Source organism: Kogia breviceps, chromosome 18 (genome assembly GCF_026419965.1).
Source record: "Kogia breviceps isolate mKogBre1 chromosome 18, mKogBre1 haplotype 1, whole genome shotgun sequence".
Lineage (NCBI taxonomy): Eukaryota > Metazoa > Chordata > Mammalia > Artiodactyla > Physeteridae > Kogia > Kogia breviceps.
This window is the reverse complement of record NC_081327.1, coordinates 39149415-39171878: the sequence shown is the minus strand read 5'-3', so window position 1 is coordinate 39171878 and position 22464 is coordinate 39149415. Positions and strand designations below refer to the sequence as shown.

The 22464-nt window shown below is 41.6% G+C and overlaps 1 protein-coding gene and 1 pseudogene across 1 annotated transcript; both read right to left on the bottom strand.

Moving 5' to 3' along the window:
• Positions 1–68: 68 nt before the first annotated feature.
• Positions 69–21098, bottom strand: CMTM2 (CKLF like MARVEL transmembrane domain containing 2). Its single transcript, XM_059043800.2, has 4 exons — positions 20791–21098; positions 20497–20655; positions 791–892; positions 69–302 (listed from the first exon to the last, which is right to left on the bottom strand). Exons 1-4 carry the CDS (start codon positions 21007–21009, stop codon positions 69–71), a joined length of 714 nt encoding a protein of 237 aa, XP_058899783.1. The 5' UTR covers positions 21010–21098.
• On the bottom strand, positions 13381–14696 carry LOC131745251 (HIG1 domain family member 1A, mitochondrial pseudogene; annotated as a pseudogene).
• Positions 21099–22464: the final 1366 nt, after the last annotated feature.

Sequence of the window (22464 nt, the reverse complement as noted above, 5' to 3'; positions counted from 1 at the left end):
AAGTTAGACAGTGGAAACATGTTTTGCGGTAAGATACACAGCCACTTCCGACCCCGGGCGCCTCGGCCTCACTTCTTGCCGCCGTTGGCGGGCGGCGGTGGCGGTGGCGGCGGCGGCGGCGGTGGTACCGTTGACCTCCCCTTGCCTGCTTCCCCTGGTTTTTCTCCTTCCTTTGGCTTTTCGCCCTCTTTATCCTGTCTTGGAGGAGTCAGCACATTCCTTTTGACCTTCTTGCTTCTGAAGTGTTTCTTTTGAAGACAAATATCAATTAAAGCAAAAAGTGCAGCCACACCGATAAGGATCTGGGAAACAAAAGAATCCTCGTTACTTGTGCTTTTCCTTCCAAAGCTGTCACAGTTCCTTCCCGACTTGTGATTGTCCGTAGGTGCTGTTTAACCCCTTTCCTTGACCCCTCAAGCTGCCAGACCCCAGAGAGACTTTGGGTTTGCCCTTCCCCTGGCCTCAGCTCCCCGATTCTGATCCCCATCCCAGCAGCCGGTCACCTCACCACATTTTCTTTCTCTCTTTGGACCCCGCCCGCATGGGCGGCGCCCTTGGCTCTGGGGCCGGCAGGCAAGCTTCTAGGGGGAAGCTCTTAGCTGGGTGGGCTCCCTGGACATCATCTTCCTTTCAATGGCTTCTCCCCCAGAAACGTTGACCCACTTTACCTTTAAACTTTGCTTGGATCCCAACATTTTGTGAAAAGAGACCCTTTTCCTTAGGGGGAAATAACCATTCTCCAAATGAGGTGATTTCTGAACAAATAAACAGCCCAACATGAAAGACTCACCACACCATAAACGTAGTGCATTGGCATGGTTTGCCGACTTTTCACTGCAAAGATGGCGGCCCCCACGAGGAAAGTACAGGAGAACAGGTCGTTGAGAAGGTCCTGAAAGCATGGGAGAGATGAGTCGGCCTTAGAGCCGAGGCCCCATCAACACCAGACCTGGCCTAGCTTCCTCCAAAGGGATGGTTTTCAAACTTCTGCCTGATTTTAAAAATATATATAGGAAGATGAATATTTACTGGGCTAGGTGGACATACCTGTGGCCTACCAGCTGGACTCTTTGAGTTGAGACACAAAATCCAGGATGCTTAACTGCTTTTACGGGCTGCCTCGGCTACCATCCCGTCTGTGAAATCACACATTTGGTGGCTATGTTTTCCCCCCTTCCAGTGCCCACTTAAATAAATGCACGAGTCTCCAACTAATTGATGTTCTGCTTGGGTACCACCTCACAACATCTTTCTACTCTGAAGGCCATCTCCTTTTTCTGAATCCAGGGTGGGCTGTGTTGCTGGCAGGAGGTTCTGTTGGACTCTGGTCCTTCATTGGGAGCCTGGCAGCTGCCTCTTCCCCCGCTGCTCACCCCTTCCCCCACCTTACTTCTTAGACACCGACCCCCCCCCCCACCCCACCTTTGCAAGGCCACATCACTTCCTCCAACATCCACCCTCCTTCCTGTCCCTGCGGCCACAGTCCTGCCCTTGCTCCATATTTGTTTCCTTTACCCTATACTGACAAGGTCCAGATGTTCCCAGACTGGGCAAAAGGGCTGCCTCCCATGCTGCCTTCCCCTCAAGTACCACCCACTGTCACTCCCTGGCACAGCCAAACTTAACTCAAAGTTGGCCAAGCCAGGGCCACAGCAAGCTGGCTTCCTCCCTCATCACTCCTGAGGTGATGCTGGCCCAGAGCTTGCGCATCCTCTTAATCCCATGGGCAGCAGCTGACCCTGCAGTGCTGGGTGACGCCCATCTTTCCCCTTGATTTCTCTGATGCCATTTTCTGGGGGTTGTACTTCCCTGGCCACTTTGTCTCAGCCCTTTTCTTTTCCTCTTCGTTTTGGATTTTAATACACTTCAAACATACAGAAAATAATAGAACATCCCATCCCCACTCCCACCTCCACCAGCCGTGACCCACTGAGATTAAACAGATGTTAATGTTTTACAATATTTGCCTCAGGCTCTCAAAACAAAAACAAAAACAAAACAAAAAACTTTATGGAATGAGCTACAGTCTCGCCATTCCATCCCTTTCCCTGCCTTCTGCATGTGTTCCAAGTCTGGGTAGTCTTCCCAAGGGCATAGTAGTATTTTCCTCCATATTATATATTCATAAACAATATATACTATTTTGTGTTTCAAAAATTTAAATTAAAAGATATATCTTATAGCAAGTGCTTGTTAAACTTTTTAAACTTAAACTTTTTTTGAGATTTACCCATTTTGAGAAATATATGAGATTGAGATTAATGAGATTGAATTCATTAATTTTAGCTGATGTATGAATAAAACAAACTGGAGACATTAGGATGTTTCTCCCTTTTAGGAAATTATTATTGCCAACTGTGCCTGCAGTGAACACTCTTGTCTGTGCCTCCCATGCACATCTTTTCCTTGTTGAGGTATTGCCAGGTTTCTCTCTAAAGGGCTTGTGCCAGTGTCCACTCATGCCCGCAAATGTATAGGGGCTCCTGTTTCCCATGTCCTTGCCAAAGCCCAGGATTACCACGCTCATTTATTTTTGCCCATCTGGTGAGCTGAAATGGTACCTCATTGTTGTTTTAATTTTCTGATCGCTGGCTAATAAGCAAGCATTTTTAGAAACATGTTTTAGGCAGTTGGGTTTCCTGTCTATCCATATCCCTTACCCCATTTTTCTATTGGCTTGTTTTAAAAATTTTGTTTATGATGTCTTCTGTTGTAAAGTTGTAATTTTAATGGTATGTATAGTTTCTCTTTCTCTCTCTTTCTCATGGTCCCAAGAACATTTATTAAATACTCCATTCAGCTGTGTTATGCCACCTCTGTCATATGCCAAGTTACCATATGTATGTAGGTCTATTTCTGGGTTCTCTTTCTTATTCCTATATTAGTCTGCTCAGGCTGCCATAACAAAATGCCACAGACTGGGTGGCTTAAACAACAGACATTTATTTTCCCACAGTTCTGGAAGCCAGAAGTCCATGTTCAAGGTGCCAGCAAATTCAGTTTCTGGTGAGGACTCTCTTCCTGGTTTGCCTGGCTGCCTTCTCACCATTTTCTCATATGGCCTTTCCATGGAGAGGAGGTGGAGGGAGGGATAGGGGAGAGGAAGTGGGAGGGAGGTCTCTGTTGTCTTTTTTTATAGGGACATTAATCCTATCAGACCCTTAGGATCTCATTTAATCTTAATTACCACTCTGGAGTCCTCATATGCAAGTATAGCCACACTGGGGATTAGGATTTCAGCATATGAATTTTTTTTTTTTTTTTTGCGATACGCGGGCCTCTCACTGTCGTGGCCTCTCCCGTTGCGGAGCACAGGCTCCGGATGCACAGGCTCAGCGGCCATGGCTCACGGGCCCAGCCGCTCCGCGGCATGTGGGATCTTCCCGGACCGGGGCACGAACCCGCGTCCCCTGCATCGGCAGGCAGACTCTCAATGACTGCGCCACCAGGGAAGCCCTCAGCATATGAATTTTGGGGGTACACAAACATTCAGTCCATTACAATTGCATTAGTCTTTGTCAACCCCTGAGCTAGTACCAAAGCTTTATAGTAATTCCAATATCTCGTTGGGTGAGTCCATCCTTATAATTCTGTTCATTCTTCCATAAGAATTTTATTTATTTAAAAAAATATTTATTTATTTATTTATTTTTAGCTGTGTTGGGTCTTCGTTTCTGTGCGAGGGCTTTCTCTAATTGCGGCGAGCAGGGGCCACTCTTCATTGCGGTGTGCGGGCCTCTCACTATCGCAGCCTCTCTTGTTGCGGAGCACAGGCTCCAGACGCGCAGGCTCAGTAGTTGTGGCTCATGGGTCCAGTTGCTCCGCGGCATGTGGGATCTTCCTAGACCAGGGCTCGAACCCGTGTCCTCTGCATTGGCAGGCAGATTCTCAACCACTGCGCCACCAGGGAAGCCCCATAAGAATTTTAGAATCACCTTGCAAAGTTCCACAAACAACCTCTGTTATAAAATTTCATTTAATGTGGACATTGCTTTGGAATGAAATTGATATCTTTATGATAGTAGCTCTTCACATCTGTGAATGTGGTATATTTCTTCTCTTACTTAGATTTTTCTTTTATGTCCATTAACAAAATGTCATAATCTCTATATAAAGTTTTACAATCTTTCAACTGGTGTATTCTCAGACACCTGTAGTTTCTGTTGCTGTTTTAAATGGTTTCTTTGAAAAGCCACATTTTCTCATTATTTGTTGCTGGTATTCAGGAACACTATTTTTTGTTTTTTGTAACCTTGTGGAACTCAATCAGTTCTAGTAATTTGACTGTAGATTCTTGGATTTTCTGTGTAGAGAATCATATTATCAGTGAGTAATGCTAGTTATTTTCTCCTTCCCAATCCATATACGCTTTGTTTTTCTTGTCACATTGTACTAAGATCTTTAGCACAATGTCAAATAGAAGTGGGGATAATAGGCATCTCTAAGGAAACGCTTCTAACATTTTACCATGAAATGCAATGTTCATTTTAGGTTTGGGTAGTTTTCTGTTATTAAGTTAAGGAGGTTCCCTTTTTTTCCTAGTTTGCCAAGAGTCTTCCAAAAATTAGTATTGAATCTTACTAAATAGTTTTCCTGCAGCTTATGAGATGATTAAATGGTTTTCTCCTTTAAATAAAAGTTGGTGAATTACGTTAACAGAATTTTGAGATGAAACCACCTTTACATTCCTTGCAGATGCCCTGCTTGATCCTGATGCATTGCTTGCTTATATATTGCTTGATTTAGTTTGCTGGTATTTTATTGAGAATTTTTATGGCTGTATTCAAATAATATAGGCCTATAGCTTACTTTCCTTATCATGTCTGGTTTTAAGATCAAAGCTTTACCAGATGGGGGCTTCCCTGGTGGCGCAGTGGTTGAGAATCCGCCTGCCGATGCAGGGGACACGGATTCGTGCCCCGGTCCGGGAAGACCCCACATGCCGCGGAGCGGCTGGGCCCGTGAGCCATGGCCGCTGAGCCTGCACGTCCAGAGCCTGTGCTCCGCAACGGGAGAGGCCACAACAGTGAGAGGCCCGCGTACCGCAAAAAAAAAAGCTTTACCAGATGGTACAACATATTATAACCCCTCCTTTTTTTTAAGAGAAAAAAGGGACAGACAAGTGGAACTGAATATGAATCTAGAAATGAACTGCATATGGGATTTTTATTATTATTTTTTGGCCACACGATGTGGCACGGGGGAGTTTAGTTCTCTAACCAGGGATCAAACTGGGGCCCCCTGCAGTGGAAGTGTGGATTCTTAACCACTGGACTGCCAAGGAAGTCCCACGTATGGGATATTAGCATTTAACAAAAATGCCATTTCAATTCAGTGGGGGAAAGTTGTACTATTCAGTAAATGAATAAACTGAGTGATAGGGTGGAACAGCTGGAGAGACATCAGGGTACAAAGCTGGAGCCATGGTTCACACCATATAACAAAATGACTCCAAATAAATAAAAAGATTTAATGTAGGGCTTCCCTGGCGGCGTAGTGGTTGAGAGTCCTCCTGCCCATGCAGGGGACGCGGGTTCGTGCCCCGGTCCGGGAAGATCCCACGTGCCGCGGAGCAGCTGGGCCCGTGAGCCATGGCCGCTGAGCCTGCGCGTCCAGAGCCTGTGCTCCGCAACGGGAGAGGCCACAACAGTGAGAGGCCCGTGTACTGAAAAAAAGAAAAAAAAAAAAAAAAAAAAGATTTAATATAAAAAATGAAACAAGTGCCAGATGAAAACATGGATATATTATTTTATACCCTGCTTTTCTATTTCTTTTTGAGTCAATTTTTGTACATCATATGTTTTTCTGGGAAATTATAATTTATTGGCATAAAAGTTCATATTTTCCCTGATCTTTAAAACTTCTTCTTTATACTAATATTTTTCTTTGTTCTCTTTTTTCTTATGGTTTACCTACTTTATTAGTCTTTTCAAAGAATTAGAATTTGGTTTTATTAGTCATCACTATGAATCTTTGTTTCCTATTTCATTAATTTTAACTCTTTGACACTGCTTTCTTAATTCCTTTTTTTTTTTTTTTGGTACCTCTTTTTTCTGAATTTTATTTATTTTTTTATACAGCAGGTTCTTATTAGTTATCCATTTTATACATATTAGTGTATACATGTCAATCCCAATCTCCCAATTCATCCCACCACCCCAAGCCCCCCCCCACCCCACTTTCTCCCCTTGGTGTCCATATGTTTGCTCTCTACATCTATGTCTCAATTTCTGCCCTGCAAACTGGTTCATCTGTACCATTTTTCTAGGTTCCACGTATATGCATTAATATACAATATTTGTTTTACTCTTTCTGACTTACTTCACTCTGGATGACAGTCTCTAGATCCATCCACTTCTCTACAAATGACCTAATTTCGCTGTAATAAATAGGCTGAGTAGTATTCCATTGTATATATGTACCACATCTTCTTTATCCATTCATTTGTCGATGGGCATTTAGGTTGCTTCCATGTCCTGGCTGTTGTAAATAATGCTGCAATGAACTTTGGGGTGCATGTGTCTTTTTGAATTATGGTTTTCTCTGGGTATATGCCCAGTAGTGGGATTGCTGGGTCATATGGTAATTCTATTTTTAGTTTTTTAAGGAACCTCCATACTGTTCTCCATAGTGGCTGTATCAATTGACATTCCCACCAACAGTGCAAGAGGGTTCCCTTTTCTCCACACCCTCTCCAGCATTTGTTGTTTGTAGATTTTCTGATGATGCCCACTCTAACTGGTGTGAGGTGATACCTCATTGTAGTTTTGATTTGCATTTCTCTAATAATTAGTGATGTTCAGCAGCTTTTCTTGTGCTTCTTGGCCATCTGTATGTCTTCTTTGGAGAAATGTCTATTTTGGTCTTCTGCCCATTTTTGGATTGGGTTGTTTGTTTTTTTAATATTGAGCTGCATGAGCTGTTTATATATTTTGGAGATTAATCCTTTGTCAGTTGCTTCATTTGCAAATATTTTCTCCCATTCTGAGGGTTGTCTTTTCATCTTGTTTGTAGTTTCCTTTGCTTTGCAAAAGCTTTTAAGTTTCATTGGATCCCATTTGTTTATTTTCGTTTTTATTTCCATTACTCTAGGAGGTGGATCAAAAAAGATCTTGCTGTGATTTATGTCAAAGTGTGTTTTTCCTATGTTTTCCTCTAAGAGTTTTATAGTGTCCAGTCTTACCTTTAGGTCTCTAATCCATTTAGAGTTTATTTTTGTGTATGGTGTTAAGGAGTGTTCTAATTTCATTCTTCTACATGTAGCTGTCCTGTTTTCCCAGCACCACTTATTGAAGAGACTGTCTTTTCTCCATTGTATATCCTTGCCTCCTTTGTCATAGATTAGTTGACCATAGGTGCATGGGTTTATCTCTGGGCTTTCTATCCTGTTCCATTGATCTATATTTCTGTTTTTGTGCCAGTACCATATTGTCTTGATTACTGTTGCTTTGTAGTATAGTCTGAAGTCAGGGAGTCTGATTCCTCCAACTCAGTTTTTTTCCCTCAAGACTGCTTTGGCTATTCGGGGTCTTTTGTGTCTCCATACAAATTTTAAGATTTTTTGTTCTAGTTCTGTAAAAAATGCCATTGGTAATTTGATAGGAATTGCATTGAATCTGTAGATTGCTTTGGGTAGTATAGTCATTTTCACAATATTGATTATTCCAATCCAAGAACATGGTATATCTCTCCATCTGTTTGTATCATCTTTAATTTCTTTCATCAGTGTCTTATAGTTTTCTGCATGCAGGTCTTTTGTCTCCCTAGGTAGGATTATTCCTAGGTATTTTATTCTTTTTGTTGCAGTGGTAAATGGGAGTGTTTCCTTAATTTCTCTTTAAGATTTTTCATCATTAGTGTATAGGAATGCAAGAGATTTCTGTGCATTAATTTTGTATCCTGCAACTTTACCAAATTCATTGATTAGCTCTAGTAGTTTTCTGGTGGCAGCTTTAGGATTCTCTATGTATAGTATCATGTCATCTGCAAACAGTGACAGTTTTACTTCTTCTTTTCCAATTTGTATTCCTTTTATTTCTTTTTCATCTCTGATTGCCGTGGCTAGGACGTCCAAAACTATGTTGAATAATAGTGGTGAGAGTGGACATCCTTGTCTTGTTCCTGATGTTAGAGGAAATGCTTTCAGTTTTTCACCATTGAGAATGATGTTTGCTGAGGGTTTGTTGTATATAGCCTTTATTATGTTGAGGTAGGTTCCCTCTATGCCCGCTTTCTGGAGAGTTTTTATCATAAATGGGTGTTGAATTTTGTCAAAAGCTTTTTTGCATCTGTTGAGATGATCATATGGTTTTTCTTCTTCAATTTGTCAATATGGTGTATCACATTGATTGATTTGCATATATTGAAGAATCCTTGCATCCCTGGGATAAATCCCATTTGATCATGGTGTATGATCCTTTTAATGTGTTGCTGGATTCTGTTTGTTAGTATTTTGTTGAGGATTTTTGCATCTATATTCATGAGTGATATTGGTCTGTAATTTTTTTTGTAGTGTCTTTGTCTGGTTTTGGTATCAGGGTTATGGTGGCCTCATAGAATGAGTTTGGGGGCGTTCCTTCCTCTGCAGTTTTTTGGAAAAGTTTGAGAAGGATGGGTGTTAGCTCTTTTCTAAATGTTTGATAGAATTCACCTGTGGAGCCATCTGGTCCTGGACTTTTGTTTGTTGGAAGATTTTTAATCACAATTTCAGTTTCATTACTTGTGATTGGTCTGTTCATATGTTCTATTTCTTCCTGGTTCAGTCTTGGAAAGTTATACCTTTCTAAGAATTTGTCCATTTATTTCAGGTTGTCCATTTTATTGGCATAGAGTTGCTTGTAGTAGTCTCTTAGGATGCTTTGTATTTCTGCGGTGTCTGTTGTAACTTCTCCTTTTTCATTTCCAATTTTATTGATTTGAGTCTTCTCCCTCTTTTTCTTGATGAGTCTGGCTAATGGTTTATCAATTTTGTTTATCTTCTCAAAGAACCAGCTTTTAGTTTTATTGATCTCTGCTATTGTTTTCTTTGTTTCTATTTCATTTATTTCTGCTCTGATCTTATGATTTCTTTCCTTCTAGTAACTTTGGGTTTTGTTTGTTCTTTCTCTAGTTCCTTTAGGTGTACGGTTAGATTGTTTATTTGAGATGTTTGTTATTTCTTGAGGTAGGATTGTATTGCTATAAACTTCCCTCTTAGAACTGCTTTTGCTGAATCCCATAGGTTTTGGATCATCGTATTGTCATTTGTCTCTAGGTATTTTTTGATTTCTTCTTTGATTTCTTCAGTGATCTGTTCGTTATTTAGTAAGGTATTGTTTAGCCTCCATGTGTTTGTATTTTTTACGTTTTTTTCCCTGTAATTGATTTCTGATCTCATAGCACTGTGGTCAGAAAAGATGCTTGATATGATTTCAATTTTCTTAAATTTACTGAGGCTTGATTTGTGACCCAAGGTGTGATCTATCCTGGAGAATGTTCTGTGTGCACTTGAGAAGAAAGTGTAATCTTCTGTTTTTGTATGGAATGTCCTATAAATGTAAATTAAATCTATCTGGTCTATTGTGTCATTTAAAGCTTGTGTTTCCTTATTAATTTTCTGTTTGGATGAACTGTCCATTGGTGCAAGTGAGGTGTTAAAGTCACCCACTAATATTGTGTTACTGTCAATTTCCTCTTTTACAGCTGTAGCAGTTGCCTTATGTATTGAGGTGCTCCTATGTTGGGTGCATATATATTTATAATTGTAATAGCGTCTTCTTGGATTGATCCCTTGATCATTATGTAGTGTCCTTCTGTGTCTCTTGTAACATTCTTTATTTTAAAGTCTATTTTATCTGATATGAGTATTGCTACTCCAGCTTTCTTTTGATTTCCATTTGTATGGAATATCTTTTCCCATCCCCTCACTTTCAGTCTGTATGTGTCCCTAGGTCTGAAGTGGCTCTCTTGTAGACAGCATATATATGGGTCTTGTTTTTGTATCCATTCAGCAAGCCTCTGTGTTTTGGTTGGAGCATTTAATCCATTCACCTTTAAGGTAATTATCAATATGTATGTTCCCATTACCATTTTCTTAATTGTTTTGGGTTTGTTTTTGAAGGTCCTTTTCTTCTATTGTGTTTACACTTAGAGAAGTTCCTTTAGCATTTGTTGTAGAGCTGGTTTGGTGGTTCTAAATTCTTTTAGCTTTTGCTTGTCTGTAAAGCTTTTGATTTCTCCATCAAATCTGAATGAGATCCGTGACAGGTAGAGTAATCTTGGTTGTAGGTTCTTCCCTTTCATCACTTTAAATATGTCATGACACTCCCTTCTGGCTTGTAGAGTTTCTGCTGAGAAATTAGCCCTTAACCTTATGGGAGTTCCCTTGTATGTTATTTGTCGTTTTCCCCTTGCTGCTTTCAATAATTTTTATTTGTGTTTAATTTTTTCCAATTTGATTACTATGTGTCTCGGCATGTTTCTCCTTGTGTTTCTCCTGTATTGGACCCTCTGTACTTCCTGGACTTGGGTGGCTATTTCCTTTCCCATGTTAGGGAAGTTTTCCACTATAATCTCTTCAAATATTTTCTAGGGTCCTTTCTCTCTTCTCCTTCTGGGACCCCTATAATGTAAATGTTGTTGCGTTTAATGTTGTCCCAGAGGTCTCTTAGGCTGTCTTCATTTCTTTTCATTCTTTTTTCTTTATTCTGTTCTGCATCAGTGAATTCCACCATCCTGTCTTCCAGGTCACTTATCTGTTCTTCTGCCTCAGTTATTCTGCTATTGGTTCCTTCTAGTGTATTTTTCATTTCAATTATTGTATTGTTCATCTCTGTTTGTTCTTTAATTCTTCTAGGTCTTTGTTAAACATTTCTTTCATCTTCTCGATCTTTGCCTCTTCTTTTTCCGAGGTCCTGGATCATCTTGACTATCATTATTCTGAATTCTTTTTCTGGAAGTTTGCCTATCTCCACTTCATTTAGTTGTTTTTCTGGGCTTTTATCTTGTTCCTTCATCTGGTACATAGCCCTCTGCCTTTTCATCTTGTCTATCTTTCTGTGAATGTGGTTTTTGTTCCATAGGCTGCAGGATTGTAGTTCTTCTGGCTTCTGCTATCTGCCCTCTGTTTTGGTACCTTCTTGAGATAGACATATGAATGGTTTATTTTCATTTTTCTTTTCTCAGTATATGGATTTAAATTTGAATTGTTTAGCTGCATTCTACAGATAGTATTTGCTAATACTATATATAACTAAATTCCCATATGTGTAGGGGAAAACATTAGATTTCCTCCTAAATACGTAAAGATTCAAATTTTACTGATTTATTTCTAATTGTATTGCATTGAAGTTAGAGAATGTGGTCTGTATTATATCAATTCCTTGTTGTTTATTTTTGCTTTGTGGTCTCATTGAAGATAACTTTTATAATTGTTCCAGGTGTGCTTGAAAAGAATACCTAGCCGGTTACTCTGGGGTGTAGGGTTCTATATGTTCTATGTATGTCAGTGGATCAAGCTATCAATTACTGAGGGAGACATGTTAAAATCTCCCACTATGATTCCTACTTGTCAATTCTTCTTTATAATTAAGTCTATTTTTGTCTTTTATATTGGGGGGGCTATATTGTTAGGTACATACAAGTTCAGAATTGCTATATGTAGTGATACTCTTTATATACTTATTTTTTAAAACATAAAATTTGTTTAATCTGGTGATAAAGTTATGCTGGCTTTCTTTTAGTTAGTATTTTCATCTTATTTTTTCCATCTCATAACCTTTTCCCACATGCCTTGTAGTTTAGTACATTGCTGGATTTTTAAAATCTATCTTTAGAGTCCTTTGTCTTTTATTTTATTATTATTTTAAATTTAATTTTATTTATTTCTGGCTGCATTGGATATTAGTTGCGGCACGTGGGATCTTTTATTGCGGTGCCCGGCCTCTTTGCGTATGGGCTTCTCTTCTCTCTAGTTGTGGTGTGCGGGTTTTCTGTTCCTCTAGTTGCGGCGTGCAGGCTCCAGGGAGTGTGGGCTCTGTATTTTGTGGCATGTGGCCTCTCTAGTTGAGGTGCACAAGCCCAGTAGTTGTGGCATGCAGGCTCAGTAGTTGTGGGATCCTAGTTCCCTGACCAGGGATCGAACCCGTGTCCCCCGCATCGTAAGGCAGATTCTTTACCACTGGACCACCAGGGAAGTCCTCCTTTGTCTTTTATTTACTAAAAAATTTTTTTTGATGTGTTCACTTACTTTAATAATACTACATTTACCATGTTATCACCATGGAATGTAAATTCAGGTTAGACAAGAAAATTTCACAAGTATGACAAAGCATTCTGTAGTATACTGAAGTTTGTATAATGTCTGACCAAACCAGCTTGCTCATAAATCACTTCCATTATAGGCAATTTATTTAGTTTAACATTTATGATTCTTTCAGAGAAAGTAAACAAGACTGCACACATTTAAAAAGTATTTTTCATTTACCTTTGCATTAGCACTTAAAATATACATTTCTATTTCAAAATGCCCATTAAAATTATTCTAATATAACAACAGCAAAATATAATTCTGCAATTACAAAAGAGCTAAACGGGGATGTACAGTTATTTTCTTTCTTTTTTTTTTTTTTTTTTTGTTTGTTTTTTGGTTTTTTTTTGCGGTACGCGGGCCTCTCACTGTTGTGTGGCCTCTCCCGTTGCGGAGCACAGGCTCTGGACGCGCAGGCTCAGCGGCCATGGCTCACGGGCCCAGCCGCTCCAGGGCATGTGGGATCTTCCTGGACAGGGGCACGAACCCGCGTCCCCTGCATCGGCAGGCGGACTCTCAACCACTGCACCACCAGGGAAGCCCCTACAGTTATCTTCATGTTTACAACTATGATTCTGAAATAGATACTACTTCAAAGCAGCTATTACCAGCTCTTTAGGTTTGGTTTAAGAGCACACACATAGTTGCTGGGAGGTTTATAATGTATTCTGTGCACTGTTCTGAAAGGGTTCTTCAAGAGCCAACCAGCCCTTAAAAACAGTACTCAGTCCACAAGGCAGTCAGAAAGAGTTAAATTAGCTGGAGTGAATAGGCTTCCTACATTACATCAAAAGCATATGATATTCTGCAGCAACTGGGAGCATTTTCAGGACTGGCATGTTGTCCTCTTTACAACTAATTTTATCAGAAGGTGGACATTGTACCACTGTCAAGTGCATTTAAAAGTGACATGTTTTTGTGCTAATCTGACTCCCCTGAATGACCTAGCTAGTGAACTAGTCACCAGTAACTTGGTCACCAGGCAAATCAAGCCTGCAAGAAAGGAAGCCAGTATTCAAATTACCATGTTATTGTCTGACCCACAGAATTTATTTTCAACATAAACATATAACCTCAATATGAGATGTCTAACTAAAGCAAGCACCACCAACAAGACGAAGACAGCATCTCCTCTTCTAAGGTTTAGGTTTTGCCCAGAATTCTCGATACATGGAATAGCCCATACCAAGAGTCATTGCTCCCGCAACAAAGCCTTGGGCTGCCACGCGCATGTGGATCAAGTGAACAGACATTTTAGTATTGCCCCTGCTCTTCAATTTATATAATCCATATGCAACGATTGCTGCAAAACCTGCCATTCCAATGGGGACAAATGGTGCCTCTCTAGCTTTTCGGATAAGTTTAGATCCCTGATCTTCATCATATGAAGAAAGAGAAACATCTGCATCGCTTGAAATAGTGATTGAAGAATCTTCAGACAATGACAAGACATCACAGGCTCCAACTGGCTTCTCCTTCTTTGTCTTTTAAGTGAAGAATATAGTCCATTTGTGTTTGCTGTCATTTATGATATATTTGGATTTATGTCTATGATTTAATTTTTTTCTATTTAACATATAACACACATTCCTTTTTATTTTTCCCTTTTTACCTTCTATTGAGTCATTTCTCTTTATTCTCTTTTCACCCCATCCCCTCAACAGGTTTGATGTTATATATATGCTGGAATTCTGTTCTTTAGCAAAATAGTATTAGGTTTTAATATATTAATGTTAATATTATTACCAAATCCCACCCCACACTCCCAATAAAGGACTTTTATTTCTTATCATACACCACCACTGTGGTCTTACATGTTATCGTGTTGCTACTGCTTTAGTTCCACCTTGTTTTAGTGTTTTCTCTCCCCCCAGTTAAGCTATTAATATATTTTGAAAAACCAAGCAACCTCTGTCTTAATGTTTATTTAAGTCAATCCACAAGCTTACTAGGTTCTTTGTTTACTGTTCCTTTTTTACATTGAAAACATTTCTTTTGGGTTTAATTTCCTTCTTCCTGAAGTCTTTCAGTAGTTCCTTCAGTGAGGGTCAGTGAAAGGAAAAAGTTTTTTTCTTTGTCTAATTGTGTCTTTTACTCTTTTCACCTCAGCCCTTTAAAGAAATTATTCCATTGTTTTCTGGCCACTTTCTGTGCTGTTGAAAAATATGAAGTTATTCTAATAGTTTGAGCTTTCTTTTTTAAGGTAAGTTGTCTTTTCTTTTGGTTTGATTTTGTTTTCATTTGTCTCTGTTGATCAGCTGTACCTCTATGACATGTCTAGGTGTGGCTTTATTTTTACTTATTCTTCCTGGTCCCTCTTTGAGAATTCATGTCTTTCATTAAATCTAATATTGATATGGCCACCTCCGTTCTTTTTTGGTTACTGTTTACATGGAGTATCTTTTTCCATTTTCACTTTCAACCTATTTGTATCTTTGGATCTAAAGTAACTCTCTTGTGATCCTCATACAGTAGGATCATGTTTTTTTAAAAATCCATTGATAATCTTTACCTTTTAATTGGAGAATTTAATCCATGTACATTTAAAGTAGTTACTGATAAGGACTTATTTCTGTCATTTTGCTGTTTATTCTCTATATGTCATATCTCTTTGTTCCTAAATGTCTGTTACTGCCTTCTTTTGTGTTTAATTTTTTGTAATATACCAATTTTATTCCCTATTTCCTTTCTCTATATATATTTTAGTTAATTTCTTAGTGGTTACCTTGGGGTTATAATTGGTATCTTAAATTTTTAACAATCTCATTTGCATTGATACCAGCTGAGCTTCAACAGTACACAAAAACTCATTATTATTGTTACAAATTGTATCTTTATCCATTGTGGTCCATTAAGATAGGTTTAAATGACTGTTTTATGCATTTGTCTTTCAAATCATATCAGAAAAGAAAGAAGAGTTACAAACCAAAAACACAAGAATACTGGCTTTTATATTTACCTATTTTAGTTACCTTTACTAGTGTTCTTTATTTCTATTATGGCTTCAAGTTATTGTCTAGTGTCCTCTCATTTTAGCCTGAAGCATTTCTTGTAGGGCAGGTGTACTAGCAACAAATTCCATCAACTTTTGTTTACAAGGGACTATCTTAATTTCGCCTTCATTTTTGAATGGTAATTTTTGAAGGATAATTTCAAGTTTGAAGGATATTGTATTCATTTCTTGGGGTTGCCATAACAGAGTACCACCACCTGGGTAGCTTAGAACAACATAAGTTTATCGTTTCTCAGTTATGGAGGCCAGAAGTCTGAAATCAAGATGTTGGCAGGGCCCTGCTTCCTCTAAAGGTGCTAGGTAATGATCTGTTTTGGGCTTCTCTTCTAGCTTCTTGTAGCTTGAGGCATTCCTCGGCTTGTCTTGCCTTCCTGTCTTCTTTGTTTGTCTCTTCACATTGTCTTCCCTCTGTATATATCTGTCTCTGTGTCCAAATTCTTCCTTTTTATAAAGACACTAGTTGGGACTTCCCTGGTGGTGCAGTGGTTAAGACTTCATGCTCCCAGTGCAAGGGCCCTGGGTTTGATCCCTGGTCAGGGAACTAGATCCCAATAGCATGCCACAACTAAGGAGCTCACAAGCCACAACTAAGAAGCCTGCCTGCTGCAACTAAGAGCTGGGGCAACCAAATAAATAAAATAAATATTAAAAAAAATAAAAAATAAAGACACTAGTCATATTGGATTAGGGTCCACTCTGATAACCTCATCTTTACTTGACCATCTGCAAAGAGCTTATTTCCAAATAAGGTCATGTTCACAGATACTGGGAGTTAGGACATCAACATATTTGGGGGGTACATAATTCAACTCATAACAGATAGCAAATTTAAAAGATAGACTTCTTGGTGGACAGTTTGTTTTCCTTTAAGGACTTTAAGTACATCATTCCACTCCCTCAGGCCTCCATGGTGTCTGATGAGAAATTGGCTGTTAATCTTATCAAGTGTCCTTTGTACAAGATAAGTTGCTTCTCAGAACTTTCAAGACTTTCTCCTTGTCTTTGTCTTTGGACAGTTATTATAATGTGTCTCAGTGTGGATCACTTTGAGTTTATTCTACTTGGTGTTTTTTGGATGTGTAGACTCCTATCTTTTACCAAATTTGGAAAGTTTTTTGGTCATTATTTCTTTGAATATTCTTTCTGTTCCTTTCTCTCTCTCTTCTCCTTTTGGGACTCTGCCTATGTTAGTATGCTTGATGGTGTCCCATGGGTGTCTTAGGCTCTGTTCATTTTTTTCCTTCATTCTTTTTTCTTTCTGTTCCTCAGACTGAATAATCTCAATTGATCTGTCTTCAGGTTCACTGATTCATTCTTCTGCCTGCTCAAATCTGCTGTTAAACAACTCTAGTGAATTTTTCACTTCAGTTATATTACTTTTCAACTCCAGAATTTCTATTTGGTTTCTTTTTAAACTTCTCTTTACTGACATTCTATATTTGTTCATGAATTGTTCTCCTGGTTTCCTTTAGTTCTTTGAGCATTTTTTTTTTTTTTTTTTTTTTTTTTTTTTTTAGTTCTTTGAGCATTTTAAAGACAGTTGATTTAAAGTCTTTGTCTAGTAAGCCTAATATCTGGGCTTCCTCAAGGACAGTCTCTATTAATAATTTTTTCCTGTGAATGGGCCATACTTCTTTCTTTGTGTGCCTTATAATTCTTTGAAAACTGTACATTTTGAATATTATAGTTACTCTGGAAATCATATTGCCTCTCCTCCTCAGAGTTTGTCGTTGCTGCTTGTTGTGAGTTAAAGTCATTTGTACATTAAATGATTTTTCGTAAACTATGTTTTGAAAGACTATTGTTTCTCTTGTGTGGCCACTGAAGTCTTTGTTTTTCACTAGCTTAATGGTCAGGTAGTGATTTGATGGAGATTTCCTTAAATATCTGGAAACAACAAGTCTTTTCAGATTGGCTTTATGTTGGGGCACTCCTTCAACACCTCTCCAGGATGTTTAGAGCTCTTAGTTTTTACTTGCTGCTTGTGCAGGGCCTAAAGGTCAGCCAAAGGTGAAAGCTTAGGGTTTTTTTCTGGGCATGTGTCCAGCTCTGGGCATCTGCAGTCCTTCTAGATTCCCTGGTATAGGTGGGAGCTTTTCAAAGCTCTTATTCTCCCATGCATCTGCTTCCCAAACTTCTGGTCTGTCTACTGCTTGGGAAACCTTGTCCTGCGTGGCTATGGTTAGTATATAAGCCTTTAAATGCTTTAACAAATGCTATCTAGGAGACTGCTTCAGCCCTGAGAAAACTCTGAGGCAGGTGAAACAAAGGCAAGTCCCTGGCTAATCCCTGAGGGAGCCACCAGACAGGTCAAGCACACAACTCTAATTCTTTGGGAACAAGATTTTTATTGTTGCCTCTGCCACCAGCAAGGAATGTGGCCAGGAATGTGGGCTGTCTTCATGGCCACTGACCAGCTGGGGATTAAGGGATGGCAGGCAGGTTAAGTAAAATGCTACAACATTCTCTTACCAAAATTCAACAGCCTCTTTCTTCATTGAGCATTCTCCTGTTTTGTTTTGTTTTGAATTAGATTCCAGAGTTCTGAAAAAGTCGATTCTGACAGTTTTTGAGAACCTAATCATTGCTTTAGTGGAAGGACAGAGATTTGGAGTTCCCTACTCTGCCATTTTTAGTGCTGTCTCTCTTATTAAATCTGGCGGGTTCTCAGTCACTATCACTTTGAATATTTCTTCTCTATTATCTTGAGTGTCTTCTTCTGGAACTCCTATTAGGCTTATGATGAACTTTCTCATCCCATATTCTATGTTTCAACTTCTCTCTTTCATATTTTCTCTCTTTATCTGTCAGTACTATAATCTGGGTAATTTCCCCACATCCTTCAGCTCATTACTTCCCCAGCTTTTGTCTGATATGCTTTTTAACCCATTTATTGACATTTTTATTTCAACAACTATATGTTCAATTCTAGACATTGTATCTTGTACTTTAAAAAAAATCTGTCTAGAGACTTCCCTGGTGGCGCAGTGGTTGAGAATCCGCCTGCCGATGCAGGGGACACGGGTTCGTGCCCCGGTCTGGGAAGATTCCACATGCCGCGGAGCGGCTGGGCCCATGAGCCATGGCTGCTGAGCCTGCGCGTCCAGAGCCTGTGCTCCACAACGGGAGAGGCCACAACAGTGAGAGGCCCACATACCACAAAAAAAAAAAAAAAAAAAAAAAAATCTGTCTATTCCATCCTAATAATGTCTTGTTCTTTTCTTAGGGCTATTATTTATGTCTTTATAATTTAAGTGTATTTTAAATTATTTTCAGACAGCTCTTTTATTATCTCATATTCTCAGGGTTGTAATCCTCCCATTTCTTATTTTTGCTGGTTCTTGATTCTTAGTCATGGAGATTTAAAAATCAGGTGTTTTGCAGTTTTGAACAGTGAGTTCATTTTTGTACCCCACCCCCCACCCATATCTGTCCTGTGAGAATCTCCTTATGCTTTGATTATGATTTTGCATTTGTTTTTCAGGAGTCCCATGGATTTCTTCAGAATACCATCAAATTGGGATCAATTTTTATGCCAGTTCCCAGGTACTACATTTTCTAAGCTGCATGAAGGTTTCTAGGCTGAAGGTAGGAAAAACTTAAACCAAATCTGTACAAAGTGTAGGCTCAAGGTTCGTATTTCTCAAGGTGGTCTTTTTTGCTTTTCCCCACTCAAAACTCGGGCAGAGATGAACATGCTTTCTTGTTCCTCTCTGTGGGTGAAAGGTATCTTCTCTGTCTTTTCCCTTAGGGTGCAGTCTTTGCAGGGTACTGGCCTTATGCAGGATTCTCAGCTCTAAATCCCCACTCTGCTTGGGACCAAGGCCTCATCTCCTAACTTGAGAGTATATGAGAATCCATATTCTAGTTTCCTGGGATAATATCTTGTGGGTCATTTCCACCCACATTGAAGAAGCTGATTTGTCACTGCTCCTGTTTTCCATTTCTAGCACCTCTGTGTTTCCCCTTCTTTTTTTTGCCAGCTCAGCCATTCAGTTAAAGCAATAGTGTTTACATTTCCCCTAGTAGTTTTAGGTAAGTACAGCAGGAGGATTTTCAGGGTTCAATGATTTTTCATCTTGCTGGAACTAAAAGTATCTTCTCTAGCACCTTGGCTGGGAATGTGTCCTCTGCCTGTTCCTTTACTTTGTCCTCTGTTGTCCTCTGCTTATCCATCTCCCAAGAGTCTTATATGGCCCTCTCTTCCTTTCTCCTGATACTGGGAGTCCTCATCTACCCCACTGAGACCTGTGGATCCCTGGACCCTAATAACTTTTAATAAGTAGGCAGGACAGAGTGTAGTTAGGGACTCAGGACTCTACTGATAAAGCTGAGTTTGAATCCTTTTTCTGCCACTTACTACCTGAGTTACCTGGGGGCAAGTTACTTGGCCATTCTGAAACGATTTCATGTATAAAGTGAGTGAAACAGTGAGCATAGGGCTCGAGACATGCTGTGAATGTGCAATGAACACGGGACCTTGGGTTAGTTGGGAGTTAGGTAGGTAAGCTTTGTGATTACAGAGGTAATGGGCGGGGATTCAAGTCCATGAGTCTTCAGGCACAGCATCAAGGGCTTTACTTTTACTCCTAAGGAACAATCTCACACAAGATTATTACTCCCTTCATGTTACAGATGAGGAAACAGAGTCTGGGAGTGGTTGGTAACTTGCCCAGCTCAGTCCCATTCCAGTGGATGACTGCTTTGGGCTGAACATCCTTCTGGTTTTAATATCCCTTGCAGGGATAGTCACTGGAGATCTGAGGCTGCTTTAGATGCGATTTAAAAAAAAATTCTCATTTTATATTACTGATTTTTTTTCTTTGAATTCTGGGGATGGGGTATCTTCAGAGTGCTCTTTCCAGTCAGGTGTGAGCTGGCACAGGGGTTGGAAGGAACTGCTGGTTGCTACACCTCCCCTGCTCCCAAGGAGAGCAAAGCCTCAGGAAGGCAAAGACTCCTTCCTTTGACCACCAGGTAGGAAAGAGGCCTTCCACCCCCAAACTGGGCTTTCTGGAAGCCTTTTCTACCTAACTTCAGCTGCCCCTGCTCTGGCCCCACTGGAAGGTCTGAGCCCATGCCCAGAGCACAAATAAGGGAGATGAGGCGTATCTCTCTGTTCAGTCACTTTCCAGGTGCCAAGATACATGCGTGAACACACACCAGGCTCAGGCACTCCCCACCGCCCCTCACTTACAGAAATGGGCCACAGGATGAAGGTCACGTATCTCTGGATGGCAAAGGTGTAGATAATGATGAAGAAGATGAAGATGGACAACTCCATGGTGATGATGAGTGTCAGGAGGGGGTGCACAGTGGTCCCCGTGAACATTATCAGCGAACCTATTAGGCAGCCCTGCCGGGAGACATGCCCTTTGAGCCACGGCAGAGGGCTTGGGCCAGAGGAGGCCTCAGGGAGCCCCCTCCTTCTCCCTCCTTCCCATCTTTGGGCACCCCCCCCCACCCCGCCCAGGGATTCGGGCCCACTTACCAAGCTAATGAGCTTGACCTCAGCGTACCCCATAACCCAGAATTCTCTATTGCTGTCCTTGAATTCCCACATGTAACGGCGACACCCCTTCCTCATTCCCACTTCATCCTTGGGCTGCACGGACTTTTTCTTCTCCTCTGTCTTCTCCTCAGGCTCGTCGCCCAGAGAAGGGGACTCCCCGGCGGCCCCGAGTTTGCCCTTTTTGCCTTTGTCAGCCATCTTGCCGTGGAGATCTCAGCTTCTCACGGCCTGCCCAATTTTTGCTGTCCCCGGCCAGGCCTGGCCTTTGAGTGAGCCGGATGCCCACCGACCTGCTTAGAGGCCGCGCTCAGCCAACAGCCGGGAAGGACGAGCGAAGGCCAGCGCTTAGCGCGCTCTCGGCGCGCGCCTAGTCTCCGCACGCGAGTCGCCCCCGCCCCCGCGCCCGGCAGCAAGCACCTCGGGTCTCCGCAGGAGCCCCCGCCCCCACGCCGGCTCCGGTGGTGGTCCCGCCTCCACGCGAAGCACTCCCCACGCGGCCTCGCGAGGCCTCTGGGGGCTGGCGGGGGCTGTAGCCGCTGCTCCCGCCTTCGGGTCGGGTTGGCTGAAACTGTGGCCTCCTGGGGCAGCCGTGCCCAGAGCCCCGCGGGCGCATTGGCACTCGCCTGAAAATGTAACGCGACTTTTACACAAGGCAGCACGACCAAGCAGAAGTGTTCCGGGTTTTAGCAGCCCTGATTTTATGATCACATGTGGGCTGAAATGGGTGACAGCGTGCGAGCTCAGCGGCGGGAGGGAGAAGACGATGGTGCCCGCGAGGGTGCTTCCGAGGGTGGCTCCGACAGGCCGCGATGCTTCATAGTTGCCCTTGTAGGTGCCCTTGGGCTTCCCCTTGGGGATACCCTTGTGGGTGGGATGGGTTCCTGGGTGGGGGAGGCACTGGTTTTGGTTTTGATTCCCAGGGCTTTTTTCATGGTATTCCTCATCGTCTTGGTGACCACAGTCGCATCGATGCCGCTGTGAGACACAGGGACTGTCAGACACAAGACCATATGCGGGAAGGAAAGGCGGGGTTATTCTGCAGCTCCCGCAGCAGCCTGTCCTCCCTATCCGGGCGGCGGGCGGGCGGCCTCCTGTCCCCCTCTGACCCTCCACTACCTTCCTGGTGTCTGCCCAGTTGGCTGCTGCAGCCTATTCTGGCATTCCCAGAGAAAGAGTTTTTGGAAATGGGCTTTTCTGCCAGTGACGGCCTTGCATAAGGTCTGAGGCACCAGGACGAGAGTAGGGCACTGATCCTAGGAGGCTCCGGGTGGCAGTGGGGTCCCGAGAAGGCCCCTCAGTGGAAAGGACTCTTGGGCTACGTTTGAAAAGGCAGGAAGGAGTTTCCAAGGCGACCAACTGGGAGGAGAAGAACTCCAGGTACTGGACTGGGGTCTCCAAGGAATCTGGTGTGGCTGAGACATCTGGAGCTGGTGAGGTTGGGGGCAGAGTTGAGGCTGGGGAGGTGCAGGATCTGGGACTTCATCAAGAGGGGAGGGGAGGTTCCAGATTCAGAAAGCCCACTTGTCGCAAGATGAATGGAAAGCGAACCTCCCTGGAGGCAGGGAGACCAGTGGAGGGTGGTGAGAGCCCCTGCCATCCAGGTAAGAATTGATGGAGACCAGGGTGTGGGAGCTCCTGGCAGTTAGGAGAAGG